This window comes from Saccoglossus kowalevskii, chromosome 18 (assembly GCF_978046115.1).
Source record: "Saccoglossus kowalevskii chromosome 18, keSacKowa6.1, whole genome shotgun sequence".
Classification (NCBI taxonomy): domain Eukaryota; kingdom Metazoa; phylum Hemichordata; class Enteropneusta; family Harrimaniidae; genus Saccoglossus; species Saccoglossus kowalevskii.
The window spans coordinates 19,071,002-19,092,443 of NC_140658.1; the positions used below are offsets into that span (position 1 = coordinate 19,071,002).

Sequence of the window (21,442 nt, forward strand, 5' to 3'; positions counted from 1 at the left end):
GCACAAAGAGTTTTACAACACAACACAATACAAGTTTAGAAAGAAAATACATGCTTTGTCTTGCAACATTTACTATTGATGGTCTCTTGTAAGTTCAATTGGAGTTGTCAGTTGTTTTGGGAATTGCAGCATGTTGATGGTTTTTCTAATGTTTCAAAGTAGAACCACATTTTGTTGGGCCACCAATCGGATTTGAATTTGCCAGTTTGGTGAATAGCACATCAATCATTTTCAGTACCAGTGACTGTGCTCCAAGGCAAGAACCACACATGTATCATAGTCTTCTTTCTTCATTGTCCCACAACTGTCTGCTTTTCCAAGGGTGAGAGATCATGGTGTTGGTATATAGTTTGCTGAAGTCATAGTTGGCTGTTGTCGTGTTGTTATGGTACTATTGATGGTTGCTTTTGCTGTTATGCCAGTCATGGTACTGTTGACTTTTGATGCTGCTGCTGATGTTGTTGAAGTGACAGTAATGGAGATGTCTGTTGTAATGTTCAGTATTTGGTAGTAGCGTCGCACTGAAAGTTGCTGCTTAATGTTGAGTACTTCTGCTTTCATGTCTTCTTATTGTAATATTGTTGACGGCATTGCTGATAGAATTCTCAGAATGCTTTGATTGATTTCTGGTAATGTAAGCGGTATGTCAGCCAGCTGTAGTTATCGGCAGTTGTTTCAGTTACAGTAGTTTGTCCTCATCTACATCAGATTCCTGATCAGATTCTAAATTTTTACTTTCTGTAAATCCAAAAGACATAATGAAATTAACGTGTTGGAAATAAAATAAAGACAAACTTAGCACTTTTTTTGACGAATAAATACTGGGTAAAATAAAAACATACTACATTTTATTGCTTGTAAATTAATTAAATTACTGAGAATGAAGACAGAAATCTGTTTAGTAAAGCTGATAAACTTATACTATACTTAAAATCAAACTATATACTTACCAGGTAACTTTATGATTTTTACTTTGTATGTTGAACACTGTATTCACTTGTTTTTATCCTTGATGCTACGATGTATTCTTGTTTATCCAAATTTTGTTTTTTGCTGTCTGAAGCCATTCGATATACACTGGCTTTGCATTTTATCAGAGTAGAAATACCTAGAAATACTAGTTGTAAAAAATATCCATTTTATCCAATTATATGGTGACTACATTATTTAGGTGTTACTGGTGGCACTTAATTTGTACTTTTAAGTATGAAGCCGACAATCCTGTGTGGCCAGGTACACTTTTAGAACGTTCACATGAAAACAATACGTGTGAAACTTAGGATTCATTTTGACAAACACAGGACTGTTTTTTTTCTTGAAATGTAATTTCAATGAGACAGTCACTGTGGCATAAATTTGCTGATAATAAATAATAATGGTGATAATATAAGTGTATCCACACAGACTAGGTTCAAATCCAACACCAGTGCTGGGTGTGACAGCAAGGTTAAATACTATTTTACGTACATGAATTTTATTTGGGTTACAATTGTTACATGTGTCAGTGTCATACAAAATATCAAAACAGATTTTTGAATGTGCAAAGCCAGAGTTATGATTGATGGAATGTAAATACAGGTCAGCTCGACCAAGGTAGTCAAACATTTCATGTACTTATCTTCGGATACAGGCAATAAGTTGTGATGTGATATTCAATGTTTCCAAAAAATCTTTCAACAATCAATTATATTATTTAATTTTGATTTTGTCTGACTTTCTTTCCCTGTGAGAGCTACTGACAAATTGTAAATAAATCATTAAAACATTGTGACCTCAAGTTGGCTGTTATAGAACCCAACACATGTTTTTTGCACATTATTCACTTTGGGTAAACCATTTTCTTATCGAATGATTGTAACATCACTGTTTTTTTTGGTATGCAAAATGCCTAATTAATTTATACACGACTCATGGTTACCAGCACTGCACTGATCAGTTTTCAGTGCTCAGTAAACTTTACTTATCGCTTCAGCCACTTCTTCTTTCTTTCCTGTTTCAAACAGAGTTGGGCAGAAACAACTTATCACTTTAGCACCGGGAAAGTCATGCTTATTACATATGTAATAACTTCCAACTCTCCACGAGCCACTCATCATCCCCAGTGCTGAGTTACCCACCACAGATGATTGATTATGACCTTTATCTAGCGGGATATTTCTTCACATCCTTTTTTCTTGGGGGGCAATGTTAACTTTTTTAGTTCCGCTGTCATTGAAGATGACCAAGTGGAGCTCATGGGTTGAATACAACTGTCGTCATCCGTCCGTTGTATGCCGTTCATCAACTTTTGTCATTCTCCCAAACTGTCAGCTGAATTGCTTTGCTATTCATACCTACCTGGGATAGTCCGTTGTCAGATTTGTTCATTTTATGACATTTTTTGGTTAAAAGTGATTTTTTTCCTCTACTGCTTGTCTACTTTGGCATGAATGTTGTTGACATTGATTACACTCATAATGATTATTTTCATGGCACCATACGCATGTGTCAAGTGTCTTCTCCAAAACCGCCTACCACATTGTTTTGAAATTTATAATGTTGACATATGGACTGGTCCTCTCTCAAGTTTCTCCATTCAGTGGAGATATCTCCATTTTTTGTTATGTATATTGGCTATGTATAATGCATGGACTCCAGTAAGAAACTGTATTAGTTGGAAGTCAGGCTTTCTCAGTACACATTGTCTTGGAAAATGAACTGGATGGGCCAATGTTTTCCAAGGCTGGGTCAGGATCATCTCAAAGCCCAAGGTCAGTGTCATTTCAAGGTCACATGTTGAGTGCATGTGTATTGGTGGTCAGGTGGTCACCCCCACCGTCAAGATCTTTCAAGGAAAGTTCAAAGCTATCTGGTAATACTGACAACAACTTCATGTTTCAGCTTTAATTTCCTGTACATCCACATCATCAATTATACATATCCATGCATTACATACACAAATGCATTTCCTCTTACAGGATATGCCCTTCCAGTGACCATTGCCACAATCACAAAACTGTCATACTGCCATAGATTCCACTTCTCTGTACCTCTGTACTTGTCAATTACAGTGGAGCTCTACCGACCGGTCAATCAATGGCTGTATTGATCACTATAGAATAGTATAGCCTCTAAAGCAGACAAGATTTACTGATAGATGGGACCCATTGATGATTTTTCTTTGTTTCTTTGGGACAAGGTGGTGGATGATAATTTTCTTTTGTTCACACACTTCTGTGTTAAGCTTTGTACATCGTCATTCTTTGATCAACTCATCTTTGCTTTCAGAATCACTGTGATATCAATCATCTTTAGCATGTTTTGAAATTATGGAGTTGTCCATTGTGCTTTTATGTTCATCTGCTTCATCCATTGAAAAATCAAGTGGAGAACTAAGCTGGTGTTGATTGGTGTCTTCTTCTCTGATGTTTATGACTGCAGGAGATTGTAGTCTCAGTACATGCTGAAAAGAGCTTCACATATGAGTGGTCAATCTTTACATGTAAAGCAGTGGTAGAGAAATTCAACAGCTGACTGGAAGTCTGCTTGTACATCCACAGTTCTGTACGTTTGTGATTTGATCTATGTAAAATAAAACAATACATCATAAGACATAATGTGCAGCATTTATTTTATTTATGACTTAAATTGGAATGCTGACCTTGATATTGTGATTATTGTTGTAATAAATGTCAAATCAGTTAGTACAACAAACCCCTGTCATCAAGACCCATACACTTTGGTATATTCATCAATATATGACAATTATACTTACTGAATGTCACAAGTAATTTAACATTTTCATTACCATTACTATAATAATATATACCTGTAAAGGAGGGTGGGGGGTTGTAATTTGTTGATGAAGTTGTGAACTATTCTTACCTGGAAGGTAATTGTCTGTGATAAATAAGTTTTCTGTTTCTTCACCAAGTTATCAATCAGTTCAACCATCTGTAAACAAAACTGTAATGACTAATAATAATTTTCTGGTGTGCATCACTTATTTTCTGTACTTTCACTATATTGAAATGCTATGTTTATATTCTTTGTTTTTATGATTGATTAAGGCAATCCCTGGTTTTGATTTCATACATAAACAAATCAACAGACTGAATTTATATGCAAAACAATCAACTCAAAAAATTTATTTCGAAATGTGAAAACAGATTTGAAAAGGCACAGCAAAAACAAAGGATACAGGAATTTCCACAAGAAAAATTAAATAATACTTCTGAAGGTTATAATGTTGACCATTCAATGTCTATTTTGTGATTAGTTTGAAATTTAAATCCTATGAATAAAATATTGAGTGACAAATGTGGCACTCATCTTCAACTCATTCATAATTTCTAGCTCCTAAAACAACTAAAATTAGAACCAAAACAAATTGTATTCCATGTCAAAAATATAGGCATATCCAATAATGAAATAGATGAATAGAAAATTATGTACCTTTCTCTGCCTTTCATTTGTGTCACATGCTCTTGTCACTGACATGGACATCACCTCTTAATTAACCAGTTGGTATACAGGAACTGCTTCTGGCTTTAATCGTTTGATCTGTTTTAATCCAACCAAATCTAAGAATGCAGGGTTTCCACGAAAATCTTCTGAACATTTTTAATGTCATGATTACCTGGCATCCTTTCTGCCAAATTGATTTGTGGTAGTGCTAGATTTCTGTCAAGATGGCAGTGCTCAGACAGGGTAAGCCATTACATGTCAACGCTCGGATAGGATCAGCCAATACATGTCAGCACTCAGATAAGATCAGTCAATACATGTCAGCGTTCAGAAAGGGTCAGTCATTACATGTTAGCGCTCAGATAGGATCAGCCAATACATGTCAGCGCTCAGATAGGATCAGTCAATACATGACTTTGTATTTTACAATGATCATAAAAAAAATATATTAAATATATAAGCATATATTTTGAATAGTGACTGCCTTGACCTTTCCTTTAACATAAATAACAGATCATCCACATGCCCACACATCAGCATGCAATCAAGTGCAAATGAAATTACATCTGACATGATAACAGCTAAAACTGATCAAAGGCTCTGAAATAAATATAACTGTCATGAGAGATGAACACCATCATAATGACCACCATCAGCCGATGACATGCATGCATTAATATTACAGCAAGTCTCAGAAGTACTGGGGCAGCGAATTGGCTATCTCTTTGGTTTTTGATTAAACAGTTGGCTTTCGAATCTTTGACTATGTTCTAATCGAAATGAATAATGTCAATAAAGTTATTATTATTATTATTACCAGGGAAGTCAGGGGGAGATTGGCATGAGAAGGCGCCATCTGATCTGAATAGAACATTTCGCAGTCAGTCGATCATAGCCCATCGTCAACCAACAACATCCCTTTTATGAACATATTAAATAATTTCAGTGATTTCTTTATAGAATAATTCTCAACAAAACTACAGAAAAATACAGGCTCTAAAATTAAGTCAAGTGGTATACAATTCAACCGACAGCCAGTTTGACACCACAATATCTTGCTGGAGCCAGAGTTCTACACATGATTTTATTGCGTTCAAAATTGTACCATTTCAAACTATGCATACACACACACTGGTTTCTCGAAATGCATACTTGTCACTGACAAAAGTCACTGAAAACAGTTTGAACAATTTTGAGCAATAGTACTAGAGTGAAATATAAATGTGTCTCTATATTCTTCATAACTTGCTATGATCAGAGTAAAGAAAAAACCTATGGTTACTTTCAACAGTTTGCTGGAGTCTGATCAAAAATGTGTCTCAAAAAAACCTTTACATCAATTTTTCGATATATTTTTTCAGCTTGTAACGATAGAATCAGTCAATTTAGAACTATCATGTATGCTATCGGAAAGCATTTTGGCACAATTTTACTGAAAAGTCAATTGTGTCATTGCTCATGAATATTAATTTATGCAAATGTGAGGATTATTTCCACCAATCGTGTCATGCAACTTCCCTCAGAAGGAAGTGTCTGAAATAGGTCTTATTTTGCATATGAAATTAATATGCATGAACAATGAAAAACCCAATCTTTTCAGTAAAACTGCCAAAATGTTTTCAATAACCAACAATGATGTAAAAGAGTTTTTCAAGACACATTTTTTATCAGAATTTAGCAAATTGTTGAAAGTACCCAGCTTTTTAACGTGATCATAACAAGTTACAAAATTCATGGAAAATGGAAAGACACATTCATTTGATATTTCATTCTAGTACTATTGCTCAAAATTACACCTGACGTTTTTAATAACTTTTAGCAGGGATGAGTTACCTAAAACTGGTATTATGTATTTTTAGAAATCACTGTGTCTCTATATTCTTTCAGTTTGAAATGAAACAATTTTTAACGCAATAAAAATCATACTCCTGCAGGGAACTTTTTAGTAATAGACACAATTTTAGGGCCTGTATATTTCAAAGTTCCATTGAGAATTAGTCTGTAAAAAAGACATTGTTGCTTTGACGACAGCCTGCCGTTGACGGACTCCAATTTGTTCCATCCAGATTGAATGGTACCCTTTTCTGCCAATCCCCCTGAAGGAATTTATCACAAATATGACTGTACCTTGTCTTTAGCTTCTATAAATGCCCCTGATAAAAGAAGGTCTTTCACAACTTCAAGACTTCTACCAAATCCACATGCAAGGGTTAAAGGTGTCTCATCTTCCTGAAATAATAAAACATTCATACAGTCATATAAAAGTATTTTTCAGCAAATTATGAAATACCCTTGATGTAGGAATATGTAGAGTTCACAATATAAGAGAAAGGCCACCTCTAAACCATGATTTGTGATTTTGAATTAAATTGCAATCCTATGAAAAAATGCAATTTATTTAAAAGTCAATTAAACTTGAATAAATTGCAACTCTATATAGAATTGCATGTTAATTGAATTAAATTCAAGGGAGTAGAAATATCATACAAATTGTAACTTGATTTACAATGGTTTGTGTAGCTTAGTGTTAAAAAGGGGTCTAAGTTATGGTACAGGTTATCATACCTTAAACTTTTCTATAAGCCACAAACTTGTATTAATTATTAATAAATTATAAATAACAAATCATGGATTTGTGGTGGCCAAGAAGAAAAGGAATATGTGCATTTTGAGTCATTTAGCCTTCATTTTGCAAGGTGGAGCCAATTAAAACATTCTGACACAACTTAATAACTTGTTTATAATATATACAAATATAACACAGCCAAAATAAGTTTGTTTTAGGTAACTTGATCATGCCTAGTTTGTATTCCATCTTTGCATCTTCTATAGCTAATTTGAAAAGTGGCCACTGGAGGGCGCTCATTTCCTGTTCCTTGCTGCATGCTGGATTTTCACACACATATGTACATCAAAGTGTATCATGAAAATTTCATTTGTCCTGTCCAGTATGGACCAATATGCCAAAACAGGAACAACAATTGCAAGATTAATAACCAAATACTATTTTTATTTTCAAAGTTACCAGAAACACACTATTGAGCTAAATCTAGATTCCTATACAATATGACAGTTTTATTAATGTGGTATGAGTGTGTGAACACACATACAGTTGTTACATAACTGAATGCCTACACAAATATTCATTATTTGCAGCTGTCATTGTAGGCATCAATTAAGTATATTCATGTGATTCAGTTATTTTTAAGAAAAAAATCAATAATGGCAATGAAATCACAATTTTTATGGCAACGTTAAAATAAAAACGACTGTGAACACTCCAATCATTAACCCAATCTTAGATGTAACTTTTTTGTACAAAATATATTTGTAATCGTTGGCTGCTTTAAGAAAATAAAAACAAGACAAGTACTGTAACATAATGTATAGAATTAGGATGATAATATTAAATCAGTCGGTCTTTAACATAATGTTAGTCTCAATAACACTGATGTGAAACCATTTTATGTTACTCTGAACCAAACTACTTTCTTACTATAAAGATTCTGTGTGAAAACATGATCAGCTTGGTTGTCAAATTACTAGTACTCAGATATGGAAATGGAAACAAATGAAAAAAAGTCATCAGAATCACTTTTTTTGACAACCATTTTATGATTTCATTTAATTTCCCACAGTTACCATTGTGATGTGGTAAATCATATTCATTTTCTATATCTATTTTATACATTATGTTTTTCAGATGTGTACAATGATAACCTAAAAATAAAAAAATTAAAATATAGTGATAAGATGGGACCCAGCATAAACCTTTATACCTGGAATGTAGGTACATGTACATACCCCCCGAAATAATCACCCCACCCCCGAAAATTTCCAAAATGACCGATAGATTGTTCTCTTGCTTATGAAATGTGCTTTTACTGGTGTACATGCACACTTTTCACTGTCTCTTGTAATTACGAATATAAATAGACAACAAATGATGCCTTTCTAGTAATATACTTCAAATTTCTCTGTTTGCCGGTCAGCAAGATCTAATCAAATAGCAAACCAATCAGTACCCGAGTTGGCCTGGGTGAGAAACTTTCCAGTCAATCAGTACAATGGTGACATATTCTGCAAAATTTGATAAGTTGCAAAGACAATATTTTTCTCAATTTGCGTGACGTCGAGCGTTGATAAAAATGCACGGGCTGGTCAGCTGCATCAATCAAGTTTCTCTAGTGTGACTTTCGTAGCTGGCGATAAGCAAGATACCGTAATTACAAAACATCGAAGCAAATACACTGTAAGCTGACAAACAGCGTTCCCTTTGGCTCTAAACCATGCGTATGGCTCGGCCTTCTCCAGCTGAGGCTAAGACGCACACGTCTGGGGCCTCCCTTTTCCAAGGGAGAATGACGCTGTCAGAACATCAACTTTGTCGTTTTACGCGCATGTTTATAAACGTCTTCACATCGAAGATTGTACTTTTTTTGCCTTCAGAAAAAAAAATCAGAAATTTTTTTAATCCTCCCGATTTTGAAAAATAAATAAACGTACCATCCCAAATAAGAATGTACTAAGTGGAATTTTTTGGGAAAATAAATAAACGTACCGATACATTTTTTTGGGACTTGAGAGTAGCATGTGGCTATAATGACAAAATTGACTCTGAATATTTCTTTTAAAAATATCATTCTAATCTGTGTATGATGCAATTAAATGAGTCTCATCTCAAAACTAGTTATATAGTGGTCCTCAGTTTGTAATTGTTGGATATGGATTAAATAATATAAACTCTTTAGAAAAACAGTTGCATTGCTGTATTGCAAAATGTGCATGTTGATGAGTATTTAATTTTTGGACTCCATCCTGCCTCCCATTTCAGGGCTCGGCGACCATCTTCTTGTTCACCTCCTGTCTATTTTGGCTTTGCAGCATCTCCTTGACCCATCAAGGTCAAGACATTGACCTACATTGCGGGTGGGTCATGGCTTTGACCTCTGTAGTGTGACTGAAGGAGCCCCTTCCCATGGACCTACTATTGGTTTCTATATCAATAAATTACTGTGTCATGGACTGTTGAAATGGCATGGTATTTGTAAATAGTCCTTATTAGACAAGATAGTTGATCAATGTTAAAGTAGTCTTGTTTTGAGCTTGTTACCATTTTGCCTATGTACTGTATTTAACACATATTACATTGGATAATAGAAATGACTTGTGTTACAAGTGATATATTAATATTGAAAGCCTTGTTGATTTGATTACTATAAAAGAGTTGACTATTCAAATTATGCACACATGTGATACATCATCTGATGTTACTTTGTATGTATATGTTAATGTTAAAGGAGTCATCTTTAAATTTAGCACTGCTCAGCATATCTCCAAAGTTAGGACAGCATCTATAGCAAATGATTTTAAAACCTGTCTCAAATGTTTGAATTAGTGGGTTATAGGCGTGTTGAATTTTGTTTGAAATCAGGCAGCAAGGGATTATATCTGATCACTAAAGTTCTATTATCTCCCTGGTGTTGAGTCAAGTTGAATGGAGCAGTTTTAGTGAGGGGAGATTGCCTACACTGATTAGTCATGTTAGTGACCGCATCCTGGATGAGTTGATATCATTTCACAGTGAAAAGTAATTACTAATTAGAGAGGTAAATATTATTCTGCTTTTCTTTGAACAGATTCATTTGATTCTTGAGAGTTGGCAAAATGGAATGGTTCATTTGATATGGTAATGATGTGACAAGTGTTAAAATCTATGCTAATTATTGTGTGAATTCTAGGGTTTGGAATACATCTGTAAATAACCATCTTTCAGGTATACTCTGCTGTAAATGGTGTGGTGCTGTTAATTAAGATAGGGAGATAGGATTATCATAGGAAGTGAGACTGTTTGTCCTCTCTGTGTGTGCAAACAGCAAAAATATCATCACTGAGTCTCATCCAGTGGGACGGGTTGTCTGCGAGTTTGAAAGTTGGTGCTTTTTTAAATGTGTCATTAACAAATTTGCATATGATGAGTTAGTAATTATACCCATGGGGTAACCCTGTGTTCGTTAGTAGTGTGATCCATTAAATTCAAAATTGTTACAACTGAGGATTGGTTGAGGGGGGGGTGTAACTCCTAAAGTGCCAAAGTTATCCTATTGTACATGTGTAAACAATAAAAAAAAATTATTGTATTTTACACACGATGTATGCATCACATGGGACCCACAGTGAAACACGATACTACACAATGCCTGCCTTATCTGATGTAGTCAATGTAAAAGTACATAGTGCTGGCAGGATTAAGGTTAACATTGCTAGAATTTGTGTTTTTGTTAGTCCCTCTGTGGATTGCAGGCTAATATTTATTGCCCTCCCACAATGTATTTTACAGTTGTTATATGGGTTGCATGGGACCCACAGTCAGACAATACATAACTACATGATGTCTGAAGTGCTTTAATATTGCTAGATTTCTTTTGTTCTTTGTCCATTACTGGATTACTGTTCTAATATTTAGCGTCAATCCACAATGTCTTACAATGTATCATCCTCGTGCATTTAGAGGAGAGAGTGACTTATTAGGTAATTTTGATGAAATCACTGAGATTTATTAAAGTCTGCATACATTTAATATTTATAGTCATTGGGTTTGTTAATGGATGCACTTATGTGTAGTTTTAATGTTTGTGGGTAAATAGTCTCCATGTTTTTGTGTTCTAGCATTTTGTTAGGGATATATGTTACATTTTTGGAAAGATTGAGGTGTGTTCAATTCTGTGTACATCAATCAGAGTGATGTTTGGGGCTGTATCTTGTAAACATTAGGCTGTGATTCTTTCAGGTAATAGCTTTGACATCACATTGATATAATAATAATTTCTGTGTGGTCTATAAAATCAAAATCTTTACGTATGTCTCAAATGATTTCAGATTTATCTTACTATAAAGTATCCCTTCTGTTCAATGCAACCTCTGAGACAAGACTACTGAGGGCAGTCTCACATGAATGTTGTCTAAAATCTGACTGTGTGGCCGACAAAAGGCCATAATCACTTAGGTATTTGTATAGAATATTACGAATGTGAATTTCTAAAATCTTGGAAACAACTGGAAATTTTTGTTATTTTCACGTCTCCAGCCTTAAATATAGGGGTAACATTTGCTGGTCCACATAAATCCAAATTATCCAAATGACACAAGCAAACTCATTGAAAATCATAGGAATTGTCAAAATTATCATGGTTGCATGTGACAGTAGTGATAAATCAATCAGCTATGAATTAATGAATTAATAGCGAGAAGGGTTTTGTGACGTTTTCGAATTAAACATTCTCTGTCTGTTGTCTCGTTCAGATCAGTAATTTAGCTTATATATTTCAAAAGACTAAGTATATAGGTACAAGTTCGCACAAACTGGACAGTCATTGTTTACATAATTATCACGTGACATCAAAAATGGCGAACCTTGTAAAAATGACTAAGTCCGCGATTGCGAGAGCACACTGCGGAATTTCCTGGTGAAATATACGTCATGCATTGTCCGTAATCAAGTCCATTGAAATGTGTCCCCGGTAATCAAAAGACCTATTATTCCGATTTCTATGCAGGTTTGTTTTTTGTCCTCAAATTATTTCATATTTAGCACCTTTAACAGACTATTATTCTGTGACAAAGCATTTTCTTTAAAAACCCAGACATATTTCGCACCACCATTATCTTTTGAACGATAACTGCGAGTTTGAATGTCTTGGTTCGAACGCACTTGATTTGGCGGCGGTCCCAATGAGTCGTACTGAATCAAAACTTCAACTCTAGAAAAACACGAAAAACAGTTTTGGTTAATAAAACACTGTAGATTTGCTGCATTATTATAAATATACACTAAAAATGGCCAAACAAATTAACCACTGATATCATAGAACTCATAAAGAGTGTCAGACAATGAATAATTTTAGGCTCGAGCGTGAAAAATGAAGAAAACTGATGGCATTTGAGTCCGTACTCCAGGAACGCTCAGGTTTCCATTGTTATGCAAACGAACAACGAGGGATAATCCTCTGACAAACATTACTGTCCCACTGTACACGCTGACAGTTTACCAACAAGCTAATCCTTCAAGTGTTTCTGATAAGAGATCTAATAAAACGGTTTTCATGGTGAAACAAAATGGCCGATGTTTGAAAAAAACATTGCTGCTTCTGAATGCGACACTGAGTGGCAGATTTTTCTTTGCCACGTCTGTCAACGCTTTCTTTCTTTTCTCTAACATTGCGTTAGAAAAAATGGTATTAGTAAAAATAGAATATTGACTTGGAAAATAAAACGATTTAAAAGAAAGTTGCGCAAAGTTACAGTACTTATTTTGCACAACCTCCCGCCAGCTTCCGCTTTCCAATCACCTTTTTCTCTCGCTTTTGCGACCGCTTGTTGAATTCGACCGGGAAATTTCCGCTTTATTTTCGACCGCGCAAACCCCTAAATATCATAGCCTGCTCGCTCGCATTTAAAATTCGGACACAATCAGCCGAGACAGGACAAACATTGACCGTAATTCATGGGGATCATGTGTGTAATTTGTGGGCTGAAACCCCAAATAATTAAACAAGTATTATTATTATAATATATATATTTTATTTTACATCGCAAAACTACAGCAGAGCTAGAGTTGTTCGCGGTGAAACAGCCGCATTGAAGACGATGCAACTTCAACTAGCCATTTCTTACCTTGAAATAAAAAAAATAAAAATTCGAAGAGCATCGGGGAAAATATTAATAATCGTTCTTATCAATTGCTTGCTTTATTTTATTCGAATCCATGAAATTCACGATTTTTTTTACATTTGTTGGCAACTTCCGCGCTAAAAAAGATTGAAAATGTAGGTGTGGTTCTTTTGCGAGGTCCTGTTGATAATACGGACAAATATTGTTCTATGACCCAGGTCGTGCTCCGATCATGTGACTTTCAGCCAATCAATGATGTTGTAACAAAGCATATTTGACGCTAATTGAAAGGTCGTCGTACCATCCAATTCCCAGCGTCGATTCACATAGTGTTTTTGTGCTGTGACAGGCTTCAAAATTATATAAAGTTCGCTGAAAAACATCGGTATATTTTGACAAAGGGATGGAATTTGACCTCAGTTCAAAAAGAAAATACTAAGCTGAGATACATTAGAGTCCACGGCGAATCAGTTTTCTCTGCAAGTTGGGAAATAAAGTAAACCAGAGTAGGGTCGATGATTTTCAGCCCTGAAGGACTTCCGTGTGAATCCTGAGTTATGAATTGTTCATCGACTGGCCACCAAATATTTATGGCTATAACTAAATTTGACACGTTTTTTTAAGCCCAATAAATTATTCATACGGCATGTGGCCGTTTTTAGTCGAAAATATTTTTTGTGGGAACACTTTTACGGTACGTATACGGACGGGTATAGACCAAACTCATTCAATGATCATGACTTACTTTTGAAAATTGAATGTCAAATTTTACCAGACCGATCAACGTGGATTTGGTATCATTATTTTCACGTAACTGTCTCATTAAAATAATATAAAATATTACATCTAGAACAAGCTCCCAAAACACGTAACAAGAGGTCCCAGTTCAGTTGCTTTCACGATACAAGTATCATACAACTATTAGATTTGAAGTGTCGTTCAGAACTTAATAATAGTTAATACTAGTTTTATATTCACACTTTACTATCAAAACCACCATTCCGACCACTCATGTGCCAGTGATCAGTGTTTGGGCGAGCTGTCGGTGTTTCAATGAGCGAGCGAGCGAAAAAAAAACGCGATTAAAATGTGGTCGGTTTCCGGTCGGACAAGACCGCATGATCGGAAAATAATCGATAAGCGGTCGATGTAAAAGCGGAAGATTGGGCCGCCCAATGAGTACCGGCCGGCGAAATGAGTACTGTATGCCCGGACTGTATGACCATGTTTCTCCGACGAAGTCTCGACTGACAATAATGCTGACAATGGATGTTAGATAAACACGCATTGTTTGCGACGGGAAGCTTACTGTAAAATGACTAATTTTCACTGGGTTTAAATTTCACTGATTTACCATTTCAGGCATATTCAATAGGTTTTAAATTCACGGTTTCGTCATTTAGATAATGTGTTCTATGCTAAATTTTACATATTCACTGTGTTTTAATTTAGCGCATTTTTCCAGTCAGCGAAATAAGCTAAATTAAAACCCAGTGAATAATTACCCCCTTTACAGTATCACCCGTTATATCAGAATCGTCAACATCAGAGTATACAGATAAGATGTTATCATTTAAACCCTTCCAAAGATAAACATTATGCAAATATCCACGAAACGGCAGTCTTTTCTGTTAGCGTTTTAAAACACTAATTTAAGCAACGTTATTTCGCAATTTCGATCTTTTGTAAACCTGGGATGATGTATCAAGGTCTAAAGTAACCGTTTTATCAATTTTTGAAAAATCAAGAAAAAAGTGAAAATTTCCCTTCTCGCTACCTTAAATTGGTCAGCTATTTAAAATGCATTAGAAATTTCATTCACATTCTCACTAAAATGGTCAGATATTTGCATATATTATGTAGAGTGAGCTCACATATATATTTCCACATGTCTTTAGTGTCAATTGGCATTTTCACTTTTAATATTTGACTTAAAATAGCTAGATTTAGCCTTCACAGTTAAGACTCTAATTATTGTAATTGATATGATCACCTGCAGCCTTAGGAGCCTCTAGCTACAATTGACCTTTTCCTGAATTCCTCCAAGCATTCCATCTGAGGGCGCTGCAAATATGTCATTGGTATCAAACTGTTCAGAGTTTACGTACTGTGAGGTCAACAATCAATATGATGGCTACATTGATGTATGTGAATTAACTGAATCACAGCTCCATTGCTTAAACTCATTCAATTGACAAATGTAGCACAGAACTATCTAAATTAAATGTCTATCATAAAATATGGAGCAAATATGACATGCAATATATGTCATGAATTCCCAGCATTGATATTCCAGTAAAAGTTAAAATAAAAAATATTGTTGTTCTTCAATGATGAATTTTTCGAGGATGCTTGAGTCGGCATGTTTTGATTATTTGATTGGTGGAAATGTAGCAAAGTAACAGTCTTTACATTAACCCCTTCACCACCAGACTTTCTCGGCCAAATTCCGCACTTTTTTCTCATATTTTTCAATATTTCTGGAAATTAACCCTAATTTTTGAGCCAAGACACAATTTCAGTCAATTTTTGGTTTGGAATATAAAAAATTTTGATATTTTTGTCCCAATCCTCTGAAGGAAAGTACAGACTATAAACAGCACTATTTTGTGAATTTGTGATGAAAAGAGGGAACTGGTGCTGAAAAGGTTAAGCAAAATAATACTCGTTTACTATCTATTGGTCTCCAAGTAGGTACAAGATTTGATATGCAATGACAAGAAAACAGTTACTATAAAACAGTATTGCCTATTTCTGAGAAAAATACGAAAACAAGAGTACAAGCACTATGATGATGGACTGTGGTGATTTTGAATAACATCCACAACACTCCTATAGTGGAGCATGTTTATCAACCACCCACATGAGTATTGTTGACCAATAGTGCAACACATTGCTTGGATTCATAGCAATAACATTCCATAGAACTAAATTAAAATCATTGTTTGATTTGATATTTATTATAAGTGATATTTAAATATGGCGATACTTGAAAATATAATTTTGTTCTCACACAATGTATGTCAGACAGTGATCACTCATTCCTGTCAAAGAAACTTTGGTGCAACAATTATTTTTTAAATGAGAAATAATATTTACAGTAAAATACTTTATATCCACTTGGAATTTATTTTAATGTATTTTACAGTATATGACAGTGGCAGCAGTTGGGAATTTGAACATAAGTTATGACAGACAATTTGAACTCACAGTTTCTCTTCACAAAAAGTCATCATTTAACCCATTAGATAAATGCACAAACATATAAAACATGAGGCAAATGTCTCATATCTGGTCAGAACACTGGTAATAGTACAATGCTAGACACTTCAAACATACACTCATGATTACAATACATAACTGTTTAGATGACAGTATGATTGGTTGCCTGAATCACACAACAATGCAACATGACACTTAGACTTTGCTAAAACCACAATCCTTAACTATTGATTTTGTAAGCAATAATTTACATCAATACATGAGGAACTATTTAATGCTTGGTTTGCTCATTAATAATTCACTATGTACCATATGACATTGAAGGCATATCATTTGAACAAATGCAGTGAACCATGAAATGAATCTGCAATATTTGCTAAGGTGCTACATATGCCGTGTTTTTTTTTTATAAATTTTTTCTTTCTATTTTCAAATACTTACATCAACAAATATTGATGGTACAGTATACAGTTCAAAAGTAAGAAGGTTAAAATTCTAAAATTCTAAAATAAAGACTGACAATTGCTATACTCCAAAATTCCCCCACTTTTTGTTGTATTTTGACTGTGACAATGTTGTCTGTTCAATATTCATCACGTCTCTAACCCTTCTAATAAAAAATAAATACAAATTTGCAAATAAATACAAATAAAAACAACATATGCCGTGTTATGTAGGTTAGAATCCTATACCCTTGGCATATTGATCAACACTCTTCTTTTAACTTTATAATTTATCCATTGACAGTTAACCACCTCGTTAATACAAATTATACTGACCTACTTTATGAACTGAGATTTATGAAAGTACAAGTGTGACTGTTTACTAATCTTCACATGATTGAAAGCACAGTTTTCAAATTTGCAACAGAGTGACAATTGTAGATTCACTGAAATGCAGCCTATGCAATGTATTATCATATATTTAGCACAGAAAACAATAAAATTTGTCGTTCCATAAAAAGCTGTATCAGCACTCATTCCAATGCATATCAACACTCGTATGAATGTTTAAATTTGTCATTTACATGGGATTAAACTATGTCACAAACACCGACATGTTCAAAGTTATTATCACATTTGAACACTTTCCTTTGTTTACATTGGATGCTGTACTGTTATAGCATGCAATGGAAATAGAATCCTTCTGTTGAAATTAAATTATTATTACATGTATGAAAAAAATGTATAATAATAATAAGGTTAACCTGAGAATACTGCAAAGTATGCACTCGGGCAAAACAGGATGCATCAACCTCTACTATGTGTTGGGCGATACGATCACCGTACTGCCTTCGTGCATACATTGCAGTATTCTTGTCATAACATCATGTTACATAATGGAGTGGTGTGAATTAAGGAGGACTGGATTTGCGGAACTCATTTGCATATTTATAAATGATCGACACTATACAGTTGTACAACTCTCCCTATATACATATAGTTATCACACAGTATAAAAATAAGGAATAACTATACCTCGTCTTTAGTGTTTATTAATGCCCCAGATGAAATAAGTGTTTTTACAACTTCAACATGTCCTTTTATACTTGCAATAGCTAATGCAGTGCGGCCGAGCTGGAATAAAACATTCATACAATAAATATAATATGTTCATAATTGCATATAACTCTCTGTGGTTCTGTTTTATGTCATATTTGTATATATATATTGTCATGTAAACATTAGTTAGTCCCTGTTCGGAAGCAGTCCGAAAACAGGGACTTATGGATTGACCTTTGTGTGCGTCCCTGTGTCCGTGCGTCCGTGCATGCGTCCGGACCTGTGTCTTAGACATTCCTGGACCAATCACATTCATACTTCACACATACATCATACATAATATTATACATATGCACATCTGATCCAAGATGGTCCAATGGTGGCCATTTTTGTGCTAAAAAATCACCAAAATCAAGCATTTATGGATTGATTTTGTTCAAACTTGGTACATACATTAATCATTAAGGGTTCCTGATGCACGTCATTTTATTTTTCAGTTCAGATTCAAAACGGCTGACTGGCTGCCATTTTGTTATAACATATTGCTATAAACAAAACTATATATCTTAAATTTGATAACTAACAGAGACTGTGCCATGCATGGCTTGTTTAGCCTAAAGTGATGTGTTTATAATAAATAAATATATATTTCAATTATTAACCCAATCTAGATTTATACATAGTTTGATGAAATGGATTCGTTTATTGTATTTAAAGGTATGCATATTAAGTGCTCTGTGTTATGGGATCAAGTTGATGGGTAGGTCATGGAATGTGCTTGTTGTGTGTTAGCTATATTTGGCCATGACATGGCTGGGATAGGGGGATTAAAGTAGAGCTTTGGTTCCCTGTTTGTATATTGAAATAGACACCCCCCCCCCCCCAGTAAAATATGATAAATATTGAAACTGATCTATTTCTGCCTGTAATATTTCTCCCCATTCACTAACCTTACCCCAACTCAACTAATAGACCCATGTCAAATGATACCCTGACCTCGAAGAAAGAGTTATATGAGCCATAATTTTTGTTATTTTCATGTATCCAGCCTTGAATATAGGGGTAACCTTCACCAGTTTCCAAGAATTAGGAAAAACTCCACTAAAATATATAGATAGATATCAGATTGTAGTCAAGGATTGACATCTGTAGCAAGCTTCAGCAACCTAGCACTAATACCATTAGCACCAGTGGATTTATTTGGTTTTAAATTATCCAAATGACACAAAGCAAACTCATTGAAAATCATAGGAATTGTCAAAATTATCATGGTTGCTTGTGACAGTAGTGATAAATCAATCAGCAATAGATGTAAAAAATGAATTAAATTAGTCAGCTATTTGAAGTGCATTAGAAATTTCATTCCCATTCCCACTAAAATGGTCAGATATTTGCATATACATGGATTAAGCTCATGTAAATATTTCCACATATCATTTTTAGTAGAAAGTGGTATTTTTGACTTTTTGTTGAAGAACGCAAGAACAATTAATTGATATTATACATATAGGTACTTTTCTCATATTTGTTTATTTCATGTTGATATCTTCAATTCTCTAATTGAAATGTGCATTGTAACAGCAGAGCTATCTCAGCAGAGACTGCTCGTCTGAATGAGTGATATCTATATAATCAATAAAAGTGGCCGTGGTAGCAGTAACACGAGTTGGGGCATTAATAAGTTATGACAGACAATTTGAACTAACAATTTCTTCTCACAAAGAGTCATCATTTAACCCATTAGGTAAATGCACAAATATATAAAACATGAGGCAAATGTCTCATATCTGGTCAGAACACTGGTAATTGTACAATGCTAGACACTTCAAACTTACACTCATGATTACAATACATAACTGTTTAGATGACAGCATGATTGGTTGCCTGAATCACACAACAATGCAACATGACGCATAGACTTTGCTAAAACCACAATCCTTAACTATTGATTTTGTAAGCAATAATTTACATCAATACGTGAGGAATTATTTAATGCTTGGTTTGCTCATTAATAATTCACTATGTACCATATGACATTGAAGGCATATCATTTGAACAAATGCAGTGAACCATGAAATGAATCTGCAATAACGTAGAGATTTGGTCTCCTGTTTGTGCATTGAAATAGACGCCCCACCCCCAGTAAAATATGAAAAATATTTAACCTTATCTATTTCTTCCTTTAAGTGAATTATTTCTCTCCATTCAATAACCTTACCCCAACCCAACTAATAGAGCATTGTCAAACAATACCCTAACCCATCCTCCCTAACCTCAGAGAAAGCACAGTTATTTAGACTTGGCCCCATGCAGTGCTTCACCACAGACACCATATGTAGAGACAAAAATACTGCAATAATATGTGTTTGTATGTTTTCTTTTACAGACAATTAGTCTCAGTCACAATGACATGGAACCATTTTTTGTTACTCTGAACCAACTACTTTATTACTAACTAACTTAACTAGATGACAACAGATGCTTAGCTTGGGTTGAATGTCATATGATATCATTTGTGTATATAGTGTGTTATTATAAAAGTAAAAATATCTCCTGAAAACTTTTGTGTTGAATTCCATGTGATGTTTTTACACCACTATAATGCAAGATCTTGAAGTTTGTAAAATGGACTATTCAAGGAATCATTAGATATGAAAAGCAACCGATGACGGTCAATTTGTGATTTCAATTACCTACCGGGTAATTCCTTTCCTATCAGCTCATTTTATTAGCATTGTGATGTGGCTGTAATTTATGTCAATGTTTTAACTGTATTTGATCTATTACTTGTTTCAGATGTGTACAGGGATGACATAGAAGTGGAAAATGAAGAACTTTAAAAAAATAGACAAGATAAAATGAGATGAGGCTTTGCAGTTTTAACCTTTGTACCCGGAATGTAGATACCAGTAGTCATGTTATTAATGAGGTATGTATGAGGTGTGAAAAACGAGAAGGGGGATACAAAGTGTGGATGAGAAAACAATAGAGTGGACGCATTAACCCATGAAGCACAAACAAACTTTAGTGTAATACAATTCAGTATGGAATGTGTGACCTGAAAAATACTAGTAGCCAAACAAAAACACAGACTATGAATTAATGTCAGAATTAAAAACAGGCTACGAAAACATGCTATAAAAATAACCAATGTCGGCCGTTTTAAAATTCTGAACCAAAAAATCATTCTACCAGAGTTCGCTAGTTAGTACAACATGTAAAAAACACAAAAAACACTCATATCTCAAGAACCGTACATTGGTTTTTGATGAAACTTGGTGCATAGATGCTCTGGGCCAATGCGCATATTTGGTTAGGTTTTGGTAAAAATCCATGCATATTAATTAGCTAAGTTGCATGATAATTAGCTCATTTATAGCTGTTCCATGACTGTTCCTCTGATATCTAAAGAACCACTCATTGAATTTCGGTGAAACTTGGTACATAGATGCTCTGAACTTAAGCGCAGATTTGATTAGTTTTTGGTAAAAATTCGTGCATATTAATTATCTAATTTGCATAATAATTAGCTAATTTTTAGCTGTTCCATGATTGTTCCACTGATATCTAAAGAACCACTCATTGGATTTTGATGAAACTTG

At 34.4% G+C, this 21,442-nt stretch overlaps 2 protein-coding genes across 19 annotated transcripts in view; one reads left to right on the top strand and one right to left on the bottom strand.

Moving 5' to 3' along the window:
- The window catches only part of LOC144360032 (uncharacterized), a 125,890-nt gene that overhangs the window by 34,380 nt on the left and 70,068 nt on the right, over nt 1-21,442 (top strand). For 13 of the 15 annotated variants that reach the window (XR_014927084.1, XR_014927085.1, XR_014927082.1 and 10 more), the window contains one exon: nt 20,637-20,769. The exons of the other annotated variants lie outside the window; for them this stretch is intronic. The gene's annotated coding sequence lies outside the window, so the exon portion shown is untranslated. The remainder of the gene's footprint in view (nt 1-20,636; nt 20,770-21,442) is intronic. 15 annotated transcript variants of the gene reach the window in all.
- LOC102805649 (uncharacterized) overlaps nt 1-21,442 on the bottom strand; it is a 150,753-nt gene that overhangs the window by 14,914 nt on the left and 114,397 nt on the right. For 3 of the 4 annotated variants that reach the window (XM_085493253.1, XM_085493254.1, XM_085493252.1), the window contains exons 25-26: nt 17,817-17,915; nt 6,574-6,675 (exon numbers count right to left, since the gene is read on the bottom strand). In XM_085493253.1, coding sequence (XP_085349379.1) covers nt 6,574-6,675; nt 17,817-17,915 — 201 coding nt within the window. Of the gene's footprint in view, nt 1-3,900; nt 3,946-4,434; nt 4,543-6,573; nt 6,676-17,816; nt 17,916-21,442 lie in introns of those variants that run through there. The other variant, XR_014927081.1, reaches the window with a different exon arrangement.